The 24,326-nt window shown below is 53.8% G+C and overlaps 1 protein-coding gene across 3 annotated transcripts; it reads left to right on the top strand.

The window, feature by feature from the left end:
• The first annotated feature begins 555 nt into the window (after positions 1 to 555).
• On the top strand, positions 556 to 23,486 carry KANK2 (KN motif and ankyrin repeat domains 2). 3 transcript variants are annotated; one of them, XM_054562243.1, is made up of 12 exons: positions 556 to 637; positions 2,981 to 3,095; positions 3,517 to 4,740; positions 13,546 to 13,713; positions 13,810 to 13,912; positions 14,824 to 15,063; positions 15,629 to 15,719; positions 16,251 to 16,470; positions 17,271 to 17,413; positions 19,013 to 19,213; positions 19,293 to 19,382; positions 21,441 to 23,486. In XM_054562243.1, exons 2-12 carry the CDS (start codon positions 3,059 to 3,061, stop codon positions 21,492 to 21,494), a joined length of 2,571 nt encoding a protein of 856 aa, XP_054418218.1. In that variant the 5' UTR covers positions 556 to 637; positions 2,981 to 3,058; the 3' UTR covers positions 21,495 to 23,486. The 3 variants fall into 3 exon arrangements, with proteins under 3 accessions (XP_054418218.1, XP_054418219.1, XP_054418217.1); XM_054562244.1 differs by lacking the exon at positions 556 to 637 and adding an exon at positions 1,843 to 2,034 and having other exon boundaries at positions 15,632 to 15,719; XM_054562242.1 differs by lacking the exon at positions 556 to 637 and adding an exon at positions 1,843 to 2,034.
• The last annotated feature ends 840 nt before the right edge of the window (positions 23,487 to 24,326 follow it).

The raw sequence follows: 24,326 nt of genomic DNA, 5'->3' as shown, positions 1-24,326 counted from the left end.
ACCGCTATCAGGCAACTCAACCCCAGGTTGCAGATGGGGAAACTGAGTCACCGAGCACTTAAAGGCATGGTGGGGCTGGGACTGGAGCAAAATCTGGCTGGCTGGGGAGCCCAGGCCTTAGCCACGGCCTGTGCAGCCTTGAACTGACCCAGTCCCCTCCCAGCCTCTCGGCGGTCACGCCACTGTGTACCAGGCCTGCGCTGGGCCGCTTCCAGCCCTGGGCCTTCTGGGGGAGGGGTGACCTGCCGCAGCCGCCGCCGCCGCGCCCGCCCTCCGCGCCCTCTTAGAGCTGCGGCCAGGCCAGTCCCGCCCCCTGCAGCGGCCCAGCTGCAGCAGGCGGGGCAGGACAGCTGTGGGGGGCCCTGCCCCTGGGATTCAGGGAGGGGAGGCTAGGGGACAAGGCCGGGCACCCCCACGCGCGCACACACACCTGCCTTCCAGGTGTGATCGTGGCCTCAGGACTGCATCTCCTCAAGGCTACCCAGCCCGCAGGCGACTGGGGGCGGGGCCGGCCCTGAGGGGCGGGGACAGACTGGGCGGGGCGGGGCTAGAGCTCGGGGCCCCGAGGCCGGGCGGCGGCGCGCGGAGGACGCACGGGCGGCGGGACGCAGGGACGGCAGCGGCCGGAGCGCGGGAGGCGAGTAGGACCCGGGGTCGGGTCGGGGTTCTAGTCTGGATCGGGGTTCGAGCGTGGTCCCCACGACACCCCCAGCTCCGGGGCGTGACCTCGCGGTCTCGACCAGCCGCTGCCTCCAACTCCACCATCTCAGCCCAAACTTTACGGACTTTTGAGTGTCTCGGTCCCCGCGTCTCTACCCCGTTCTCATCTTTGACTCCCGTCCTGCTTCTCTCCCCCAAGCCCACCCTCCTCTTCATCTGTATCTCTCGCCCTGCTCCTCCGCCCCATCACTGCCCCCCCCCGCCCTATCCCCCATCTCCACCCCTCTCTTTACTCTCCCCTCGCTCTCGCCCCCTTCGCCCTGCGTGGCCGGGCCGGAGCCAGGCCCCAGGCCCAGGTCCCAGGCCCCGGGCGGCGGGAAGGCGACCGGGCGTCCGGCTGGGCTGGGCCTTGCCCTGGCGGCTGGGCCGGCGTGGGGAGCGGCAGCTGTTTGCCATTAGCCGGGGACCCCGCAGGCCCCGCCCCTCCCTGCACGGGTGGGGTTCTCCTCACCCCCAACTTTGGGGCGGGGAGAGAGGCGGGAAGACCCCAGAGACATCCAGGTCGGTCTGCGAAGGGGGCTGTAGGGAGTCCCTGTCGGACATTCGGTCCCACCCTGACCCTGATCTCCTTCCTTGAGCCCCTTACCTTGCCTCCTCTTTAAGTGTCCTGCCTAACTTTGTCTCCATCTTGAGTCCCCTCCCTGGCCCCCACGGGTTCCACAGAAGGAGAGGGGCCTCAGCCCCAGAAATCCCCACGTCCAATCTGCTTTCTCCACCTGGAGTCACCTGACCTCACTGAGGACGGTCAGATGGCTGGAGACTCCCAGACCTCAGCTTGTGTCTTAGAAGTGGGTAGAGGGAGGTGGAGTGGGGGAATCTGCTAGGCTTAGGTTCCAATCTAGGACCAGCTGTCCAGTGACACTGGGCAAGTCACTGCACATTTCTGTGCCCCAAGATTCCCCATCTGGTGGGGTTGTCTGGTACCCGGATCATCATTGTGGTTATTACTATTATTCACCCCATCCTTTTCCACCTGCAAGGGCCCCCACAGGTTATTTCAGTCCTGTTACCTGCCTCCAGTCTCAGGTCCCCAGAAATTATTTTTAATCCTGTTGTGCAGGGGATGAGTCTCCAGGCAGATGGAAAACCATTTCTTACTTTTGGACTGTGTGTTCCAGGCATTGCAAGACAGAGAAGTGAGGATAGAGACGTGGAGAGACAGAGAGAGAGAAGTTTAAAAAAAAGAGGCTCAGAGAGACATGGAGAGAGATAAAGCAAGACATTAAGCAAGAGACACGTGGGTTTGAGAGAAGGAACAGCTCGGAAGCCCCGCCTTCATGCCCAGCAGGTGCTCTACCTGGCTCATCCTCCCAGGTATCCACATCTCTGGCACCCACAGGCCGGAAAGCGTCCTCCCTGGTGGTGGGATGGGCCTGGGTCTCTGCAGCAGGGTAGCTGGAAGTCAGACAGCAGGAAGGACTGGCTAAGCTCAGGCAGAGTGTTTGGAGTGTTTGGGATGAAAGGACCCTGGCTGGACTCCAGGGTTGGGTGGTTGAGTTAGTGAGAGGCCCTGATTGTCCCTCCTTTTGCATCCTCCAGGCGCCCCCTCTTACTTCCTCCTCTCACCCCCATGACTTCCCGGGCCCGCCTGGCTGCTGGGCACCCCCCTCCTGAGCTGGACATGTCCGGGGGGTGGGGGGGCAGGAAGTTCTCTTGTAGCCCGGCAGTGAAACTGTTTATTTTTAGAGAAAATTGTTTCCATAAAGGGGAAAGGCTTTGCTCCTCACCGCTTCCCCACAATTTTCCCTATCCCTTCTACCCCAGCTGCCCTGACCCAGTTTTGCTTTGGGGTCCCCTACCCTAAGCTGTAGCTGTCTTATTGTCTCTGAGTCTCCTCAGATCCTTGCTGGGGAGCCACCCGCTGTTAGCACCCCAGCCCCCTGCCCACCTCAATCCCCATCTGTCCCCATAGCCAGCATCTGGCCTGGGCTGAGGGAAGGGGGTGCAGGAAGGATGGGGCCTGTAGAGCTTGGGGCCCCTGGCCTGGGATCCTTGTAGAGGCAGGGCTATGAGAACAGCTGGAGCTCGTCCAGGGGCTGGACAGATGTGCGGGCAGGCTGTGAGGTTTGGTTTCTTTGTTCTAGACCGCAGGGGGGCCCCCCACCCTCCCTTCCACGATTTGGCTAGGTTTGTGCCTATGAGAGGGTCCTTACTTGAAGATCAGGGGTGTTGGGGAGGGTAGCTGTGGAGGTTGGTGGTCTCATCTCTCCCACCCTGGCAGACCCTCCTGACTCCGGTCTCTGTCGCACCCTCTCCCCAGGTAAGCCTCAGCCAGTGCTGGAGGCAGTCTGACTCAGGGCCTCCCAGGGACTCTTGAGGAGCATCTGCAGAGGGGAGGATGGCCCAAGTCCTGCACGTGCCAGCCCCCTTTCCAGGTCAGGCTTCTGCGGAGGAAGAGGACCCTGCCCAGGGGTTGGAGGGGTAGTGCTGGGGAGCTGGGCCAGTCTGGGAGGCCTGAGGGAGGGGCCTGGGGGTGGGGGTAAAGATAGGGCCCTACCTGGGTTGGGGGCTGGGGATTAAGGGTGAAACACAGCCCTGCCCTTAGGGCCTGAATGGAGACAACTTGGCTCTGCCCAGGAGGGTCTGGGAGAGAGACCGGGCCCTGTCCTGTGGGGCGCGGGGTGGGGGGCGGGGCTTGGAGGCTGGAGACACGGTTGAGCAGTTGAGGGCCTAGGGGGCTCCCATGCCTTGGGCAAATAAATTTTGACTCTCCCCGGGGGTCATCAGTCTCCCCCACCCCACACTCCACCCCCAGACAGCAGTGGTCAGAGGTATTAGCGTTTCTCCTTGCCGCAGGGACCTCCGGCCCAGGCTCCCCGCCCGCCTTCCCAGCCAAGGAGACCGACCCTCCCTACTCTGTGGAGACGCCGTATGGCTATCGACTGGACCTGGACTTTCTCAAGTATGTGGACGATATTGAGAAGGGCCACACGCTGCGGCGCGTGGCTGTGCAGCGCCGACCTCGCCTCGGCTCGCTACCCCGCGGCCCTGGCTCCTGGTGGACCTCGACCGAGTCGCTGTGCTCCAATGCCAGCGGGGACAGCCGCCACTCCGCTTACTCCTACTGTGGCCGCGGCTTCTACCCGCAGTACGGCGCCCTGGAAGCCCGGGGCGGCTTCAATCCTCGGGTGGAGCGCACCCTGCTGGACGCCAGGCGCCGCCTCGAGGATCAGGCCGCTGCGCCCACCGGCCTGGGCTCCCTGACCCCCAGCGCAGCCAGTTCCACCAGCTCGCTGGTGGGCGTGGGGCTGCCGCCCCCGACACCACGGGGCTCTGGAATGTCCACGCCAGTGCCACCTAGCGCTGGGCACCTGGCCCACGTTCGGGAGCAGATGGCAGGTGCCCTGCGGAAGCTGCGGCAGCTGGAGGAGCAGGTGAAGCTGATCCCTGTGCTCCAGGTGAAGCTGTCCGTGCTGCAAGAGGAAAAGCGGCAGCTCACGGTGCAGCTCAAGAGTCAGAAATTCCTGGGCCATCCTTCAGGGACCCGGGGCCGCAGTGAGCTCTGCCTTGACCTCCCCGAGGCTCCTGAGGACCCAGTAACACTGGAGACCCGGAGTGTGGGCACCTGGGTTCGTGAGCGGGACTTGGGTGTGCCCGACGGGGAGGTGGCCCTTGCTGCCAAGGTCGCAGTGCTGGAGACCCAGCTCAAGAAAGCACTCCAGGAGCTGCAGGCAGCTCAGACCCGACAGGCTGGCCCCCAACCGGATCCCCAACCCCAGGCCTGGCCACCGACAGACAGCCCAGTTCGTGTGGACACCGTCCGGGTGGTGGAGGGGCCTCGGGAGGTAGAGGTGGCAGCCAGCACAGCTGCTGGGGCCCCTGCACAGCGGGCCCAGAGTCTGGAGCCCTACGGGGCAGGGCTGCGGGCCCTGGCGACATCTGGAGGAACTGAGAGCCCCGCTGTGTTCCGAAGCCATGAAGTGGTGGAGACAGTGTTGCCCTCGCCCACTGCAAGCACTGGCAACGTCCACTTGGTGAAGAAGATCAGCATCACGGAGCGAAACTGCAATGGGGCAGCAGGTGAGCCATACCGGGCAGGGGAGGACAGTGGAGGGTCCCCCTTTCTTTGAACAACAAGGTCCAGTCCCAGCCCTGGCTTTCCACCAGACAGATCGCTTCCCATCTTGGAGTGTCTGTCTCTTCATCTGCAAAAAGGGGACGAAACTGGGCCACCAACTCAGTGCTGTAGGGAATCATGCTGAAAAATTGGGTGTCCGTTAAATGAATGTTCTCATGTCTAGCACACGCCAGTGTCCAGAAAACAGAAGGTATTTGGGAGAGATGGTCCCCAAGGCTGTTGGTTTGCTGAGCAGAAAACCCTCCCTGTTTATTCAGTAAGTGGCAGGAACCAATCCCAGACCAGTTCAAGCAATGAAAAGGAAATGTGTTCATTTAACTTAAGGATAGCTTCAGGCATAGCTGGATCCTGGCGCTCTGGAATCTAACTTTCTCTTCCTCTGTGCGCCCTGGAGGCCTCTCTTTCAGCCCGGCAAAGGTGGCCCCACTGCTGTGGGGATCTGTGCTTGCAGCTCAGTGAAAAGGGAGCCCCCCAGTCCGAGTATCACCAGTAAAAATCTTAGGGGTGACACTCACTGGCTGGCGTGGGTCATATGCCCGCTGCTGATCTCATCATTGCACTCCTCACTGCCTAGGCCCAGGGGTGAGGAGCCCCACCCAAATCCTGTGGCCAAGTCCCGAGGGGTGCTCCCTGGAGAAGCGCTGACTCCTCACGCCAAGAAAGGGGATGTGGGTTGTGCAGAATGGCAGCTGCCCCCCCCCGCTGCCACCCCAAGACCCCTGGAGAAGCTGCCAGGATGATTCACAATAGTGACAGCTGTTCTTTATCGGACACCAGCCTGGTGCTGGGTGCTCTGCTAAGTGTTTCATCCATAGAGGAGCTAAAGACAGGGAGCGGTGCAGCCAGGCGATCTGGGTTGAAATTCCACGTCTCGCCGTGTGTCCCCAAGTGAGCAGCTTCTCTCTGGGCCTCAGCTTCCTTATCTGTGAAGTGGCATGACAGTGGTCCCCACCTGTAGGACACTCGTGAATTAGCGCACACAGTAAATTCTCAATCTGTGCTTGTTTCTGCATCTGCTGATGGTTTTCAGGTCAAGTCTGTTTATAGTTGGGGAGGTTGGGGCTCGGAGAGAAGCCACACTTACCCTGCGTCTCACGGCCAGGAAGTGGCCGAACCAGGATCTAAACCAAAGCCGACCTGAGCTTGCAGCAGGGCTCAGAGATGGGGCCCAGGTCTTCACCCCAGCCTCCGATCTAAGGTGCCCAGAGTCTCATGGTGGGACCCGAGGGCACAGCTGGAGGGTGGGGAGCCAGCTGTGTTTTCTCGCTTTTCCATGTTGTTCCTGGCCAGCTCTGGGCACCACCCCTCTGTTCTGTATCTATTCCAAACATCCAGCCCTGCAACTCTGGCCTCCAGCCAGGGGCCCTGCCTGGCCCAGCCTTGGGATCTCTGAGAGGCAACCTCCATTCCAGACGTGCCTCCCAGGGCAGCCACAGGGCCTTTTGCCTTCAGGACACACAGACATAGCAATGTCCTCACCCTAAGCAAACTGCCTACCCAACAGTTCTTCTTGTGTCTCACTTAACTCCCTCTTGCTGCAGCCAGCCCCAGTGTGCTAATTTATTTCAATGTCTGCTCGTTCAGCAAATGTTTATGGAGTGCCTGTAATGTACCAAACTCTTCTAGGCACTGGGGACACAGCAGTGCATGAAGCAGACAAAAGCTCCTGCAATAAACAAATAAGAGACTGCAATAAATAGGTTAAGAGACATCATTTCAGAGAATATGTGTTTGAAGCAGATACGTATTCAATGGGGGGGGGGCGGTCACATTTGATTTCCCTGCTCCCTAACTCGGTGCCCTTGAGGAATTTATTTAATCTCTCATTTGCAAATTGGGGGTCCTGGTATCCCAATGTGCCAGATTGATGTGAGGCTTAAATGTGTCAATTCGTATTAAGTGTTCAGCGTGGCACCAGACACGTAGAAGGTGATCAAGCGTTAGCTATTGACTCTGAACCAAGATGTGAAAGGAAAGGAACAGCCAGGTGGCAAAGAGGTGGCGAGAAGAATGTTCTGGGAGGGGAGCACAGCAATGTCCTGAAGTGAGGACAGGCGTGGGTGCAGCCACGGTGTTAAACAAGCTGGAATTGGATGATGCCAGAGAAGCAAGGTCCAGGATAGCCAAAGCATCAGGGGCGGGTCCCACAGGGTTTGCAGACTGGGGAGGAGCAATATTGGAAATAAAATGAGATACCAGGAGGACCTAACAAGTGTTTGGATTATGCATTTGCTTAGGTGAATCAGCTAGATGCATAGGTCTGAGAGGGCTCCCTGGAGGAGGCGGCAAGGAGGAGCCCAACCTCCCTGCCATGTAGGATTTGCTCACTGTGGTTGAAGGGCAGGGACGGTGAGGGGCAGTCTTCCCCTGGGAAAGGCAGGTAGGGCTAGTAGAGGCCTGGAGAACCCCAAAGTCCTGTCCCCCAACCTGGCAAAATCACTGTAAAGAGATCAGTGAAAGGAGCAGGGAGGCGCATGCATCCCTGGGGTCTCTACAAGGCTTAGGAATTTCCCCTGCTCTTGCACAAAACGTATTTCTATGAAAGTGACTCCTATTCTTTGTGGAAGCTTTGGGAAATGCAGAAAAATCTAGAACACAATGTAAAACCCCCATAAATGTCCCACCGCCAAAACACAGCTGCCATCAACATTTCTGCTGCTTCCCTTCCAAATTTTTTAACACAGAAAATAATATGTATTTTTTAAGTCTGGTGACACAGCTGATGGGGTTTTTCATTTATCTTTATTTTAAAAGGATTTAGGCAGCCCTTGCTATGGACCAAGGCATTATTTGACCCCCTTTTCATATTTTAATTCATTTAAATCCCCAGCACTTCTATGAGGTGGGGTGGTGTTTTTAATCCCCATGTGATAGATGAGGAAACTGAAGTATAGGCGGGTTAACAGATTTGTCCACAGTTCTCAAAGCCAGGATTTATACTTTCTTTGATTTTGATTTAACATTACCCCAGGGACATTTTCTCATGTTACTAAGAATTCTTGGGATGTGCTATTTATTTTTGAACAGCCACATCATTCTTTACACTCAAGGCAGCCACACACGTCCTTAAAGGAACCCCTCACATCCAATGATCTGTTTCTTCAGCACAGGTTCTGAAAGGGCATTGATGTCCGCTACCAAATTGCTTTACACCCCCCTGGGTTCACCTCCCTTCCAGCATTGGGTGGCTGAGTAATTTACATTTTAACAATTTCCTTCTTTTTTTTTTTTTTTAAGATTTTATATATTTATTTATTTTTAGAGAGTGGGGAAGGGCGGGAGAAAGAGAAGGGAGAGAAACATTGATACATTGATTGGTTGTCTCTCACAGGCCCCCAACTGGGGACCCTGCCTGCAACCCAGGCATGTGTCCTGGCTGGAAATCGAACCAACGAACTTTTGGTTCGCAGGCTGGCTCTCAGTCCACTGAGCCACACCGGCCAGGGCTACCAATTTCTTTTGGACTTAGGGCCCAAACCTGAATTAATGAAATGTCTTCTGCCATGGTAACCAAACTGCCATTGTTTTAACTTTACGCCTTCATCTCCACCCTCAATGATAAGGATCAGTATTTTCAGCTTTGCAGGCCGTATGGTCTCTGTTGCAGTGACTCGGTTCTTTTTTTCCCCTAACTTTATTAAATTATATACCAAAAAATATATAGATTTTTTAATGTATACATTCTGATGAATTTGGTGCCTCAATTCTGCCTTTGTAGCATGAAAGCAGACATAAACAATATAGGTATTAATGAACAAGCATAGCTGTGTGCCAAGAAAACTTCATGTGTCGACACTGAAATGTCAGTTTCATATAATTTCCATGTGTCCCAAATAGAATCCTTCTTTTAAACATGAAAACTGCCCTCGAGCGCGAGTCGGCTCATCCCTGCCCCTTGTTGTTCCCTCACAGCCGCCATCGGTCCCCACCCCCACCCCACCTAATACCGTTCCTGGCGCCCCACCTTCCAGGAGCTTATTTAGACATTTGAGTGTCCTTGAAAAAATGCCCTGTGCATGTTTAATTTCCTAAAATGGTATTGTGCTTTAGAAAAAAAAAACCCTTATTTTTTCCTCTGTACACACTATTTTTGAACTTTCCATCCCGATGTTTATAATTCTGGTTTGTCACCTCTAATGCTCTAGAAGTGCCACACTTGTCCTCTCTGCTCTCCAGCTTGGTGGGCACCCAGGCTACTTCCCACTCCTGACCACTAGGAACGCTCTGGGACCGTCCTCACCTGTTCCCTCCACAGGTTCCCTGGGCCACAGGGAACGGCAGTGTCAGCCATTCTGTCTGATCCTCTCTGGAAAAGCTGCCCAGTTCACACTCGCACCAGCCACGCTTGGACTGAGACGTCCATTTCCCCACATCCCCACCAACATACAATTTGTTACATGTTTCTAATGTCTTGCCCATCTTTGCTAGTACAAAGTGGTATCCCCTGGGTTTAATTGGCATTTTTCTGATTTCGGATGCGGTTGGACATCACCATATATGTTTAATAAGATGCCTCTGTGGCTTGCTTATTTGTAGCCTTTGTGCGTTCTTCTTTGATCAATTTTGAGAAGTTCCTGGCACGTCCCCAAACAGAGGTTGGTGAACTTGGGCCTGTGGGCCAAATCCAGCCCGCTACCTGTTTTATATGGCTCACAAGCTAAGAATGATTTTATGTTTTTTAAATGGTTGAACAATATGAAGAGTAGCATTTTGTGACATGAGCAAAATTATATGAAATTCAAACTTATGAGAACACAGCCATGCCTGTTTATTTGCGTACCGTCTAGAGCTGCTTTTGCACTATTTTCAACTGAGACCTTAAGGCCCACATGGCAAAAATATTTACTGTCTGGCCCTTTACAGAGAAAGTTTGTTGACTCTTGTTCTAGAAGATTATCACTTGTTCAGTCTATATTCTTCTATCAATTAACTTTGTCTATGAGTCTGGATTTTTTTGGTTTGTTTTTATCAATTAGAAATATTTATGTCAGTTAAACCCATCATATTTTTAAATTTCTTCCCATTTTTATTGATGTAATTGACATATAACTTTGTATTAGTTTCAGATGTACAAATTAATGATTTGATTATGTATTTTTTTAAAGATTTATTTATTTATTTTTAGAGAGAGGAAGGGAGGGAAAAAGAGAGGGAGAGAAACATGAATACATTGATTGGTTGTCTCTCGCAGGCCCACAACTGGGGACCTGGCCTGCAACTCAGGCATGTGGCCCTATACTGGGAATCAAACCGGAGATCCCTTGTTTTGCAGGCCAGTGCGCAACCCACTGAGCCACACCAGCCTGGTAATATGTATCTATTACAAAGTGCTCACCACAATAAGTTTCGTTAACATCTATCACCTTACAGAGTTACAGTTGTGTGTTCTCTTGTGATAAAGATGTTTAAGATCTACTTTCTTAGCAGCTTTCAAATATACAACACAGTTTTATGAACTAGAGTCACCACACTGGACATTACATCCCAGGATTTATTTCTCTTATAACTGGAAGTTCGTACCTTTTACCCCCTTCACCCATTCCCCACCCAACCCCTGGCATATACTAATCTGCTCTCTTTATCTATGAGTTCAGTTTTATTAGATTCCACCTATAACTGAGATCACCTTGTATTTTTCATATATGGTTTGTGTTTTGAGGTGGGGTTGTTTTTTGTTGTTTTTTTTTTTGTATTTGAAGTTTTATTTGTTGAGTTGGTTTTTTCCCCCCCCCTCATTACCATTGTCATTTAATCTTATATTAGTTTCAGGTGTACCGCATAGTGGTTAGACATTGAGGAATTTTTAGAGGAATCTTTCCCCTTCCTAAGGCCCCCAATACTCTACATTTTCTTCCTGTGGCTTTGTAGTTGTACCCTCATATTATTCCTTCAGAGTTTATTTTCTGTGTAAGTCCTAAGGTAGGGCTCCAATTGATTTTTTTTTCCTTGGCTAGACTAACCTGCTTTCCCCAACACCACACCGCAGAGCCCACCCTTAACCACCAGTGTGCGGAAACCACTGTCTTACCTCCAGTTCCCTGAGAGGCTCGCTCTCCTCTGTTCCTTTGGCCCCTGTCCTGTTGTAACAATACCCCACTGTTTGGACTGCTCTAGCTTTGGAATATGTTTCACTCTCTCCCAGGCTGGGTTCCCCATCTCTGCCCATTGCCGTAAAATTATCTTAGCTAGTCACGGACTTTAGTTTTTCCACATAAACTTTGGTATCAGTTTGCCCCATCCCCCAGTGAAATAACAGCAATAAATACCATCATTTTTATTGTTGTTATTTTAGGATTGTAGTGTCTGACCTTGACCTCACGCTGGAAGGAGCCACCCAGGCTTTTGGAGGCAGGGTCTGCTTTTCCCTGGGGCCGGATGGGCCATGGTGCTACTCCACTTTATATTTTTCATTTTTTAAAAAAATTGTGGTGAAGTACATATAACATAAAATTGACCATCACAGCCCTTTTTAAGTGTCCCAATTGGTGGCATTCGGCAGCCACACTTTGTGTGCAGCTGTCCCCGCCAGCCCTCCGCAGAGCTCGTCCATCTTCCAGCCTGGAACTGACCCTGTGAGGCGCCAACGCCCCGCGCCCCCCCCCCGCCCCGCCCCTGGCACCCACCGTTCTGCTTTCTGGCTCTTGTGGGTTTGACTTCTCTAGGGACTTCCTGTGAGTGGAATCATGCAGTATTTATCCTACTGTGCCTTCTTTCTTTCACTCAGCAAAATAGTGCCTTACCTGATTTTTGGACCCTCCCAAGGTGTTATGAGGTTGGGGCACACACAGAGATTGTGAACTGGCCATCTGCCTCCTGACACATTTCACTTGGCTACATACTGTTTTTGCTCGTTGGATGTGAATTTTTTGACAAGGTTTAAAAAATAAATAAAAATCAGAGGTTCACGTAAAAACCAGCTCTGGAATTGGCCCAGTCCAAGCCACGCCCTGGGCTGGAGTGCTGTCCGAGCGTTTGTGGCCAAGTGTCTCATGTTTTCTCTGTGCTTGTCCCAAGTATTTACTCCCTGTTCTTAAGTTGAGTGTTGCCCAGGGACTGAAGGAAGTAGTTACTCTGTATGTCAAGAGAAGTTTTCACTGTTAAAAAGAATTAAGATGAATTGGTCTGCGGAGTCCATGGCCAGTGGCAGGAAGGGGACTTCCTGGGGAAGCAGTGACTCGGAAGCCACAGCAGTGGCCTGGGGGGACCAGAACTGTTCCAAGACTTGGATAGCCACTCACAGTGGCGAGGGGGCTTTTGTTCCTCGTTCCAGGCTGGTGACCTGGGGCTGGGGCTCCCTGCCAGCCGCATTCCCAGATGGACAGTGGGTGCCCTCAGGGCCTGGTGCCCACAAAGTCACCTTTCTCCTTAGACCTAGCTCGGTGAGTTTTCTAAAAAAAGTTGTGATAACACATAACATAAAACTTCCCATTTTAATCATTTTTAAATGCCCAGTTCAGCGGCATCAAGCACATTCATGCTGTTGTGGAGCCACAACCACCACCCTCCTCCAAAACTTCTTCATCGTCCCAAACTGAAACTGCCTGGTGGGGTGTTTATTTGTTTTGTTTAGTTTTTTTAAGAATTTATTTATTTATTTTTAGAGAGAGGAAGGGAAGGATGAGAGAGAGAAATATCAATATATGGTTGCCCCTCCTGCGCCCCCTACTGGGGGCCTGGCCTGCAACCCATAGGTATGTGCCCTGACTGGGAATCGAACCAGCGACCCTTTTGTTCTCAGGCCAGTACTCAATCCACTGAGCCACACCAGCCAGGGCTGCCTGCTGGCATTTTAATTGTCATTTTCCAATAGCTCTATTGTTTCTTTTTCCTTTTTATTAAAGTAACACCTGTTTAAAATTAAGTAAAGGAGGAAAAAAGGAAGCCAGATACAAAATGCTATCTACAGCACAATCCTGCTTTTGTTAAAAAAAAAGAAAAATCATAATATTAGGTCTCATCAAAATATAGTTTACAATTCTCTTGAATTAACAGATACTTCTTTTTTTAAAAAAAATTTATTGATTGATTTTAAAGAGAAAAAGAAGAAATGAGAGAGAATGGGAAAGAGACATCAATGTGTTCCACTTATGCAATCATTTGTTGATTCTTATATGCGCGGTCAGGGATCGAACCACTACCTTGCCATATCCACAACCTTGGCATATCTGAGATAATGCTTTAACCAGCTGACCTACCAAGCCAGGGTTTAACAGATGCTTCATGTGCACTCTTGAAGTGCAGGCATCGTTCTAAGCTCTTCATGCCACCTTACTGTCTTTAGCCTGCATGGGATGCCAGGAAGTGGGAATGTCATGTTCCTGAGACACTGAGAGGTTAAGTGAATTAGCTGAGGTCGTCCTATAGCTCCCTCCTAGAAGACATGATTCCCTGCAATGGCCACCGGACTCAGCTGTGATCAAACCTGGTTTCCAGACAACACTTAGTATGTCGCCAGAAGGGCATGAGCCAGCCTCATGGGGTCGCAGGGTCTTCCTGTCCCTGACCAGCATGGGGCCGGCAACAAACCAGGATTGGAATCAGACTCTGCTGCTCAATCGCTGGGCAACCCTCTGGTGCCTCAGTTTGCTCATCTGTAATAATCCAAGTTCTCCTCATGGGCTGGAAAGATTTGACAAAGTCATGTCAGAATTAGCCCTCAGAGCCCCTGACTCCAGGAGACAGTTATTATAATTGTTACTGCTTTGCTGTTGTTACCTACCGTGAGTACCTCTTTCCTGCCCCTCCAGGTCTCCCACAGGCTCCTGCGGAGTCATCCTCATCACCCCCCGGGTCTGCGGCAGCCTCCCAGGCGCAGCCCACGAAGAATGCAGGCTGGGTGCCCACTTGCGACACTGCCAACAGGGAGCCCACCAGGCAAGCAGCCTCACGTGAATCGGAGGAGCCTGGAAGTGGAGGTAAACAGGGGTGGCCGCCAAGAGGAACAGAGCACTGGAGGCCCAGGCATGGGGTCTGGCTTTGGGATAGCCTTGTGACACCACCTCTCCCCCTAGGTGGGCTCCAGGAGGGCGTGCGGTCCATTATGAAGCGGAAGGAGGAGCCCGCAGACCCCGAGGCCCACCAGCGGGGCCTCCAGTGCGTGGGAGTCAATGGAGGGTGAGAGGAGCCCCGACCCCACTCGCCAACTGCCACTCCCCTGTTTGTTCCAAGAATGTACCCAGGACCCAGTCTAAGCCCCTCACTTTGATGCATTCATTTCACTAAAGCACGGTAGGCAGATGAAGAAACTGAGGCACAATGAGGCTGGAGCTCAGCTGGTGATCAGCAGTCAACCTTGGTGTTCTGGCTCCAGAGCCGGTGCAGTAACCACTGTTCTGCATCACCCCTTGGGAGGTGCCAGACTCAGCTCCTGCCCTGATGCAGCTCCCGGGCTGGCCAGGCCTCGGGCCCTGGAGGGCGGTTTCAGCAGTGTGGTCGGAGCAATGATTGATGGGCACGCTCAGGCCGTGTGGGATCTTGGGGAGGTAGGGATGCCTGCCAGGAAGTCCCTAAAGGAGGGGCTCGTGTGCTGCAGGACAGCAGGAGCTGGCAAAGTGAAGACAGGGGGTGAGCGGGGGTGAGCCGGGGGGAGGGCACAGCCTGGATAAAGGCTCGGAGGTGAACGGAAGCAGACCGGCACGGGACCTCGAATGCCAGGTAGCTTAGACTTCGTCCAGAGGAAGCAGAAAGCATGAGGGTCCCATCTGAGGGGGGGTGAGAGTCTGAATCAGTAACACCTGTGTAAGGGGCCAGGCGTTGGAGAGGAACCGAAGGGGAGAAGGGAAAACAGGGCCTCTCCCGCCTCCCCCCCACAGGGTGACCCCAGGCACGGCCAGTGTTTACTGAGCACTTACTCTGGGCCAGGTGCTGTAAGCCGCATTCCTGCAGACCTGTGAGGTCCATGCTGACATCATCCCCATTTAGCAGATGGGGAAACCGAGGTCCAGTAGTCAGCCCCAGGCCCCTTCCCTACCACCCCCTGCCCCATCTGCAACACCTCTCCCGCCCCGCCCGTCCCCCTTCCCCAGGTGTGAGTCCTCCTCGGAGGACTCAAGCACAGCAGAGAACTTCTCGGACAATGAGAGCACAGAGAACGAGGCCCCAGAGCCCAAGGCCAGGGTGCCGAGTGTGGCCGAAGCCCCCCAGCTCAGGCCCACGGGGACAGCAGTGACCAAGAACAGCCGGGAGGAGTGCCAACTGTCTCGGGAGTCTCAGCATGTGCCCACAGCTGCGGGAGCATCAGGATCAAATGTGGAGAAGGAGATCCGGTCAGTTGTCTCGGCGGGAGGCAGGGCCAGGGTTGTGTATGGGATAACCTCAGATCCCATCATCCAGGTCTTTTGCATGAACATCCCATCAGTCATGCACACCCTAGTCTAAATTAGCAGAGAAGGCCTTTCTCCTTCTAGGTATCTTGAAGATCTAGAGGCTTTTATGAAGGACCTGACAGGGGCAATTTGGGCTATTGGGTTAAGATTTAGGGGCCAGGTAAAGTCCTTAAACTGCACAACTTTTTGGGACATTTTTGCCCCAGCTGTTCATCTGACATTGGGAAAAGATTTTCCATCTGCTACTAGCCACTTGAAGTAAACTGTAGCCTGTGTGTCCACTTTCTCTTGTAGTGTATTTGTTCTCTGTGTCTACCCCATGGGGTACATATTATTATAAAAATTTGTTCCTGGGGAAGGGGGCCTCTGAGGCCCTCCCCCTCAGGTGAGCCGCGGCAGGGCCGGGTGAGTGCCACGGTGGAGCCCGCTGAGGCCCTCGTGGAGCACTCCAGCCGGGTGTGGGGAGTAAGGGAAACCAGGAGGCCAAGATAACCCCTCTCCCCAGCAGGATGGAGCTGAGCCCCGACCTCATCTCAGCCTGCCTGGCTCTGGAAAAGTACCTGGACAACCCCAACGCCCTCACCGAGCGGGAGCTGGTATGGTGGGGCCTTGGGACTGGGAGGGTCCTTCTTCCCCTGCACCCAGGCTTCTTGTCATCTGCAGTGCCTCCCTGTGCCAGCCTGGGGGGGCCCCAGGAGCTTGGGGGAGTGTGCTTGAGCCGTGGGCCTTAGAGAGGCGCCAGGGATGTGGGGAGGGGCCTGGGGGTGAGACTACCTACCCACCGGCAAACCTGGCCTAGGTTCCTGGTCCTTCGGGGGCTTGCGGGAAGGGGCTGTCCTAGTTCCCTCTCCCAGTATCCGCACTTGCCTTTGAAGGTCATATCCAAGATAGAGACCTCACAGCATCTGGCAGATCTTGGATTACAGTGTCTACACTTCCCTCTAGGGTCCTTGTTGGGGATGGGGATACACTTTACTCCAGGGGCCTGTCTGGGTGGGGTGCCCACACTCCCCCCTCAAGGCTCTGGTTCAAGAAGGGGTATCCACACTCCCCTCCCGCAGCTTAGCCCTGGTGAGGGTGGGCTACCACCCACCCTCATACCCCTCTCTTCTCCGACCTGCATCCAGAAAGTGGCCTACACCACGGTGCTTCAGGAGTGGCTGCGTCTGGCCTGCCGCAGCGATGCCCACCCTGAGCTTGTGCGGCGCCACCTGGTCACGTTCCGGGCCATGTCGTCGCGGCTGCTGGACTATGTGGTCAACATTGCCGACAGCAACGGCAACACCGCGCTGCACTACTCCGTGTCCCACGCCAACTTCCCGGTGGTGCGGCAGCTGCTGGACAGTGGTAGGCCCGGCCAGGCAGGATAAGGGGGCCTGGGGGTGTGGGCCAGCTGCCACCCCAGTTTGGCAGTGTGATGGGGGAGACATGGCCTTCCCAGTGTCGTGGAGGAGATGCCACCCTCCCTACAGCCCCAGAATTCTGGAAAGGGCAGCCATGGTCTTAAGGAAAACATGCAGCCTTTCCACCATCCACACGGGCCCCTAGATAATGGAGGTCATGCCTGTGGGACCCTAGGCTGCGGGGTAGACATGGCCTCCAGCCTGGGGCTTGGAGAGGAGATGTGGTTCTCATTTCAACAGGAAAATATTTTCCTTTCCCTGGTCTTCCTGGGAAGACACAGGCTCCTAGTCTGATGAAGGAGGTGGGGCCCACAGTCTGATGGAGGAGACGGGCTATTCTGAAGGAGACTGGCTGTTCAGACCAATGAGGCAGACACAGCTTCTACTCTCAGCCCTAAATGTGGGCGCCAGTGTCAGGGGGCCCCATGCTGATGGAGGAGTGGAATGGGCCCATTCAGAGGAGCCATGCACCTCGCAGGGTGTCAGAGTGGGGACGTCAGAGTGGGGACACGCTGGGGCAGAGGGAGGTCCTCAGTCCGAGAGTAGGGGGAATTAGGCCTTACCTAGACCGATGGAGGAGGTGTGATGCCCAGTGCTCGTTATGGCAGAGTGAAACAAAGCTCTCAGCCTGATAGCAGAGATGCGGCCTGGTCCTTGGGGACCCTCCCCCAGCCTCGAGGCTGTCCGGGCCGGTGCCAGCGCGGTCTGAGGGCTCACGTTCCCCTCCCTGCCTCCTCCCCGTAGGTGTCTGCCAGGTGGACAAGCAGAACCGTGCTGGCTACAGCCCCATCATGCTCACAGCCCTGGCCACCCTGAAGACCCAGGATGACATGGAGACTCTCCTGCAGCTCTTACGGCTTGGCAACGTCAACGCCAAAGCCAGCCAGGTATGGGCCCTGGGAGCCACCAACATGGGCAGCCCTTCCCGTTTGTTTCCTAAGTCCTGGCTGTGTGCCAAGCCCAAACGTGATCTCGTTCGATGCTCAGGGGACAGTCCCCACTCCACAGACAAAGGCACGGAGGCTCACAGGAGCAGAGTCATTTCCTCAAGGTCATGTTAGAGCAGGCGGGATTCGAACCGAGGGGTTCTAGCTCCAGAGCCCCGTTCTCATGGCCTGCCCTCCAGGCTGCCTCTGATGCAGGACCTTCTGGTGGAAACAGGTCAGGGCTGGGAGAGGACACGGGGGTCCTTTGTTACCCTGATACTGTCCCACGTGCTGCTCAGTAATTCATTAGGTAGCAAGTGGATGCCAGGGGTTCAAATGGTGGACAAGCAGGCATAGTCCCCATCCTCCTGGAGCTCACAGGCCAACCTGGGGCTCCAGGAGCCACTAACATTTCAGGCAACGCGGAGACTCGGGGTGCAGCTGGACTCAGGGGCTGCAGGAAGCCACTAGAGGCGTGTCACGAGGACGGGGGCGTAGCCCACTTTCTAATTTGAAATCTCCTGTCAGCTGTGTTGGGAAGCAGATGCCCGGAGACTCTGAAAGGAACAGGGACGTGGACGGGTGACGGGACAGAGTGCAGGGCAGCCAGCACGCCCTGGGGATGGGGAGGGGAGGGGATTGCAACGGCTCGAACACGCCGAGGGAAGGGAGCAGGGTGCTGCAGTGGCGCGAAGGGCCGCAGACCCTGCTTGCTTTCTTACTGATTTCATTTTTTTTAATTAAAAGTAATTTCTTGGCAGTTTACTTTTTTTAACTGAGGTGAAGTTCATATAACATGACCCCTTTTAAAGTGTACAATTCAGTGCCTTTTAGCACATTTACAGTGTCATACCCCCATCACCTCTACTTCCAGAACATTCTCATCACTCCTAAAGGAAACCCTGCACCCATTAGCAGTCACTCCCCACTCTCCCTCCCACAGCCCCTGGCAGCCACCAGTCTGCTTCCTGCCTCTGTGGGTTCACCCACTGTGGGCATGTCATACGAATGGAGTCAAGTAGTGTGTGTCCATTAGTGTCTGTCCGCTTTCCCTGAGCATAATGTTTTCAAGGGTCATCCATGGGGTGGTATGCATTAGTATTTCCTTTGCTTTTAAGGCTGAGTAATACTCTGTAGTATGGACTTACCACAATTTGTTTATCTGTTCATCTACTGGTTTAATTTTTACCCTGATTTAATTTTTATTGAGGTTCAGCTGACATACAGAAAAGTACACCAACCTTAGCTCAGTGAACATTTACGTATGTTTACATCTGTGAGTTAGGCCCTTTCTTTAGGTGAGCGTGGGGATGGGGAGACTTCTCTCTAAGGAGACGGGGTTTCAGCTGAGACCTGAGGGGTGAGAATGAGGCATCAGGAGGAGGAGGGGCCAGCGGCACAGGGGCCCAATTCGGGGACGGACTGTTCGAGACACAGAAGTAGGCCAGCGAGGGGGGTGCTGTGAGCATCAGATCACTCAGGAACCGCAAAAGGTTCCAGAGCAGGGCTGGCATACCTTGGGCCTGCATAGTTCATAACCCTGTTCCTCGCCCTGCCCAGGCAGGGCAGACAGCCCTGATGCTGGCGGTCAGCCATGGCCGGGTGGACGTGGTCAAAGCTCTGCTGGCCTGCGAAGCAGACGTCAATGTGCAAGATGATGACGGCTCCACAGCCCTCATGTGCGCCTGTGAGCACGGCCACAAGGAGATCACAGGACTGCTGCTGGCGGTGCCCAGCTGTGACATCTCACTCACCGACCGCGTGAGTCAATGCTCGGGTGCCCCTCGGGGAGGGTGAGAACTCAGTGCTGGGTGTCACTGTAGCCACGATGCTTTTACAGGATGGGAGCACAGCTTTGACGGTGGCTTTGGACGCGGGGCAGAGTGAAATTGCGTCCATGCTGTACTCGCGCATGAACATCAAGTGCTCGGTGAGTCTCCACCCTGGCTGGGCCGGGGCTGGGGGGCTCTGGGAGGGGACAGTTGTCTATGGAGAGCTGATGGTGTATGGGTCCTGAGCGAGGGACTTAATAGTCATCTGCCTGTTGAACCTTCATGGTGCCCTGTGAGGAAATGAGTCACAGAGAGCTGAGACTACATGGTCACGGTCGGCATAACAGTATTTGAACCCGGATCTTTCTGGTTCCAAATGCATACTCTTAGTCACCATTCACTCATTCGAGAAATATTTACAGAGCACCGACTGTCTCTGGCCCTATTCTTGGCACTGGCCGTCACAGCACTGAACAAAAGAGAAAAAAGCATCTGCCCCTGTAGAGCGGACATTCTAATAGAAGAAAAAATGAGCAAATTATTGTATCATAGCCAGGGGATGGTAAGTGCTGGGAAGAAATATAAAATAGGATATGAGGGACAGTGAGTGACAGATGAGGCAGTGACATTTGATCCAACACTTGAGGAAGTGAGAGAACAAGTTATGTGGCTCTGCAGGCAGCAGGAACAAAGAGTGCAAAGGCCCTGAGGCAGGAGCATTCCTGGTACATCTGAGCGAGGACATGAGGGCAGGGAGGTGACGCCACAGATCATGCAGGGCCTTCTGGGCCACAGTAAGGACTTTGGCGTTTACTTAAAGCCTGCCAGTGTATTAAAGGTCTTGAGAAGTCACACTGTAACCAAACCTAATCTAACTGTGTTCAACCCAACACTTCTCCTATTTGACTGCAGAATTCTGGGTTTTCAAAAACTTTTACTCCTTAGCAAGATGCTTTTCTGGAAGCCTAATAGGAGGATAATATTGATACTAGATGTGTCCTAAGTGTCTGATGGAGGAAAAAACCCTTCTCGTGTGGTGGAGGAGACGGTCCCTGACGGGCAAGACAGGCGCACTCCCCATAGGCCCTCAAAGTGGTCCTCTTGTGTGCTAGAGGAGACAATATACTAAGTGCCTACTAGGCGTGATTTCTTGAACCTTCCACGTTAAGTACTATTATTATTTGCGTTTTTCAGGTGGGGAAGCTAAGACTTAGAATGGTTACATCCGTGGTTCAAGGTCTCACCTCCAGGAAGGGGCAGAGGCCCTGGGGTCCATCTGTCCCCAGACCTTGTTGGGGAGCCTCGCTTCCCTCTCCTGCTCACCCCGACCTTACACTTGCCCTGGCTTCCCCGAGGCGATCTGGGACCCGGTTCAAGGGGAGCAGGGTGGGCGTCGACCACAGCGATTCCCCAAACGGTCCAAAAGAGGGAGGGTGGCGGAGTCATACGCCGTCCTTCTCCGCCTGCCTCCCGGGTTCTTCTGAGGCGCCGAGTAGGTCTGCCTTCAGGGTATCTGTGCCTCAGTGACGACGCTCAGGATCGCCTGGCGGGCAGCTTTGGACCTCGGTTTCCTCGGCTGGAAGATGGGAGAGATGGTGCTGGTGACGCCTCGCCATCTGATCTGTGCTCCTGCCCCCAGGGACTCCAGTCTCCCAGCCGTGTCTGCCTGGACCGCGACTGCTGCCTCTGCCCTGGCCCCCCAGCCCCCGGCTCCCACCCTCACTGCCCCCTCCAGCTGGCTGTCCCCGCAGCAGCCAGAGGTCACTGTGGACCCCTGAGTTGGAGCACATCCCTCCCCTCCTCACAGCCCGCTGTGGGTGGCCCCCACCAGGCCCGCACGGCCGCCCTCACCCCCACCCCACTGTCCCTCCTCCCCGCCTCACTCGCTGAGCCCCAGCCACGCCCGCCAGCCACTCGCTGCTCCTGCTTCAAGGAATTGGCACTGGCTCTTGCCTCTGCCTGAAGTTCCCTCAGCATCATTCAGGCTCAGACACCCCACTCCCTGGCCACCCGCTGTCCACTTTCAGTCACTTCCATCCCTTATCCCTGATGAAAATCCCCTGCTGCATTTATTTATTTGCTTCTTTGAGCACCTTGCCCACAACATCACCTCCTTGAGGCCAAGGGGCCCCGGCCTCTGCTTCACTCCCCACAGACACAGGGGCTAGCCAGCGGGGGCAAGGGTGCCAAACAAGGAATTATGCTTCTCGTTTCAGTTTGCCCCGATGTCAGATGACGAAAGCCCCGCATCGTCCTCCGCGGAAGAATAGCCAAGAGGAACCAGAGGGGGACCAGAGGCGCCTGCCCTCAAGGGCCGGTCAGCCCCCGAGCAAACTGTTCCTCCTCCCTTGTTCCTTGTCCCTGGTCTCCTCCCTGGCCAGCCCCCCTCATACCCACCAAGGCCTCAGTCTCAAAGGCAAGAGGGTTTTTCTTCTGCTTCCCAGAGGGAGCCCCCAACAGTGACAAGACTCCAGCTTAAAGTGGGTTTTTCCCAGTACCCCTGTTCAAAGCAGCCACAGTGCAGACCAAAGCTACATTCTCATAGAAATTGGCGCCGGCGGCTGATGCCGGGGCATGGCTTTATGGAAAGCACTTTGAACAATCAACTGGCAGTGATGGATGGAGGAGGGTGAGAGAGGAAAATGTTTTTGAATCATCATCAGGGGAGGAGGGAAATCATATTACTCGTTGCCAAATTTGAAAGTCACTGGAATTGCATATTTTCATTTTAATCCTGAATGTTACGCGTGGGTAGCATCTGGGGTAGCTTAATGCCCCCTTGCCCCCAACATTTAATTGTCTGGTATTCAATAGCTTTTTGTCCACTCCCCCCAATGGCTTTCTTGGGGGGATTTTGCTCTCTTCACAAAACAGATTCTGTCCTTGTCACTTGGAGTAGGAGATTAGTCTTTTCTGCTTCCTCGTGGCCACTGCCCAGGTTGCCCCTGTTCGGGAGCGTGGCGGACAGGGCCTCAGGACCCAGCAGCAGAGATGTGTGAACTGAGCTGAGTGAGCAGTTCACATCACGAAATGACCTGCGAATCTGACCTTCCCTGCACAGAAGCCCCAGCAAATATTAATTTTCCTAGAAAACCCCTCAGACCTGGAGACACAGGAAATAAATCTTGTTTCCAGAGTGGCTGCTGAGTCCCTGGGCTTAGAACCCGGGCTGTGGGCCGTCCTCATCCTTCCCAGGCTCCAGAATTTCTTTCTTCAAAGGAAAGAAAACAGGCCATGTGCTTGCTGGCAGAGTGCGGGGCCAGCTCCAGAAACCCCATGTGCACACGATTAAAAGTTGGCTGCCCCCGGAGGGCTCCCAGCGCAAACTTAAAGAGGCAGGGCTTTGCCGAAAACCAAACAAGGGCCAGCTGGGTTTTTTTTTAACCTACAGGCTTTCCGGAGCTGCCTGGAACAGAGCCTGCTGGAAATGGGGCTCGCCAGACACTCACAGTTTCCTTAATGGCCTGTTTTGTCCCCAGAATCTCAACATAGTTTTCTTTCCTGTTCCTTCCTTTTGTGAACCAAAAAAAGAAAAGGCATCGGTTCTGAGCCTCAAAAAGTGCCTTTGTGCAGAGGAGTGAGCCTCCTAGTTAATAGGTGCCCTGCCCTCTTCCGCCCAGTTCTCGGCTCGGCCTCCAGGCGGACGCCAGACCACAGGAGGACAGATCAGGCCCTGAGCGCTCACGCTGGCTTCTCTCCTACAGAAGTGGTTTTGGACGAATGGAGTCTGGCTTGCTTTGATTTTGATTGAAGGGATCCAAATCTTTTTGACTTTGTACCTAAGACAAAAGAGTTTGGATGGTCGAAGGAGGGAGGCACCCCAGAGTGTGTGTGCGCTTGTGCGTAAGTTGGAGAAAAAGCAAAACCAAAGCTGCGTGAGGATGACCGCTGGTATCTGATGGAAGGCTGCCGCTGGGGCAGCTTCGAGAAGCGGCTGGAGTTGTGTGCCTGTGTGTCCTGGCCTGGAGCCCAGGGGTGTGTTTATTTTAAGCTTCTAGAAACGGCTCATTGACACCACCCCCTGCCCCTGATAAACCCATATTTGTCCCCGTGGGCCCCCCTCCCCTGGTACCCACTGGGCTCGGCATGGTAGGCTACGGGGCACCCTGCCTTCGCCCTCATTGTCTTCTCACGTGTACTCCTGACCTTTACTCTCAAGCCACGGTACGTCCATGCAGACAGTATTACACTTAAGTGAAGTATTCCTTTTTGTAATCATTTTTTAGAAGGTAAAGGACTTTAATAAAGCTACCTTATGATAATGCCGACATCTGTGTCTGATCATTGTCTCCGTGTATTCTTTAAGCTTTAAAATAGCTAACCCTTTTTAGAATTTACTGATCCTGAATTTCAAAGCTACAGAAAAGGGACAAGACTATAAAATAAACTCCCTTATGCTCTGTCCTAGACCAGCACTGTCCCATCCTGTGGCCACTAGACGCGTGTGGCTATTTCCATTGAAATGTAAATTAATTAACTTGTGCCTGATGTTAATTAACTTGGGGCTGGTGGCTGTAGTGATGGGCTCCAGAGATAGAAAACATTGTCATTGTGGCAGAAAGTTCTAACAAACACCCACAGTGAAGACCTCAAACAAAATCTTTAAGGATTGTTTTTTTCCCCCTGATGATGGAATAATTCGTAGCAATTGTAAAAGGCAAAATGCAAACAATACAGAAATGTTTGGCATAGCGAAGGGTGCGACGGTCCCACTTAGTCTAAACTGCATTGTCAACACTTGGAAGTATCTCCTGCCAAACCCTTTTCTAATAGGTTGGGTCTTAAAATGCTCTGCTATTTTTCAAGGCGGCATATACATACATTGTGTCCACAAATCACGTACAAAAGGGTACAGCTCCATAGCCTTTCACAGGCCACTTCCTTGGGTCGCTGGCACCAGGACAGGAAGTGGAGCGTCCAGGGCTGGGCGCCCCCCCAAAGCCCCCCCCGCCGCCCCGGCCCCGTCCCCAGCCCCTTCCTCTCCCCCCAAAGGTAACTGATGATTCTCGATTGCTCTCCTGACTTCTCACTTCCTCTGTTTTACCTCTGGATGGTTCAACCAGGAGATAACGGGTGGCTTTCAGAAGTTTTAGGAAATCCCA

The sequence above is a fragment of the Pteronotus mesoamericanus genome, unplaced genomic scaffold (genome assembly GCF_021234165.1).
Source record: "Pteronotus mesoamericanus isolate MK-2021 breed Mesoamerican mustached bat unplaced genomic scaffold, CSHL_Meso_final scaffold_636, whole genome shotgun sequence".
Lineage (NCBI taxonomy): Eukaryota > Metazoa > Chordata > Mammalia > Chiroptera > Mormoopidae > Pteronotus > Pteronotus mesoamericanus.
The sequence above is the reverse complement of the archived record's forward strand: the minus strand, read 5'-3'. Positions and strand labels throughout refer to the sequence as shown.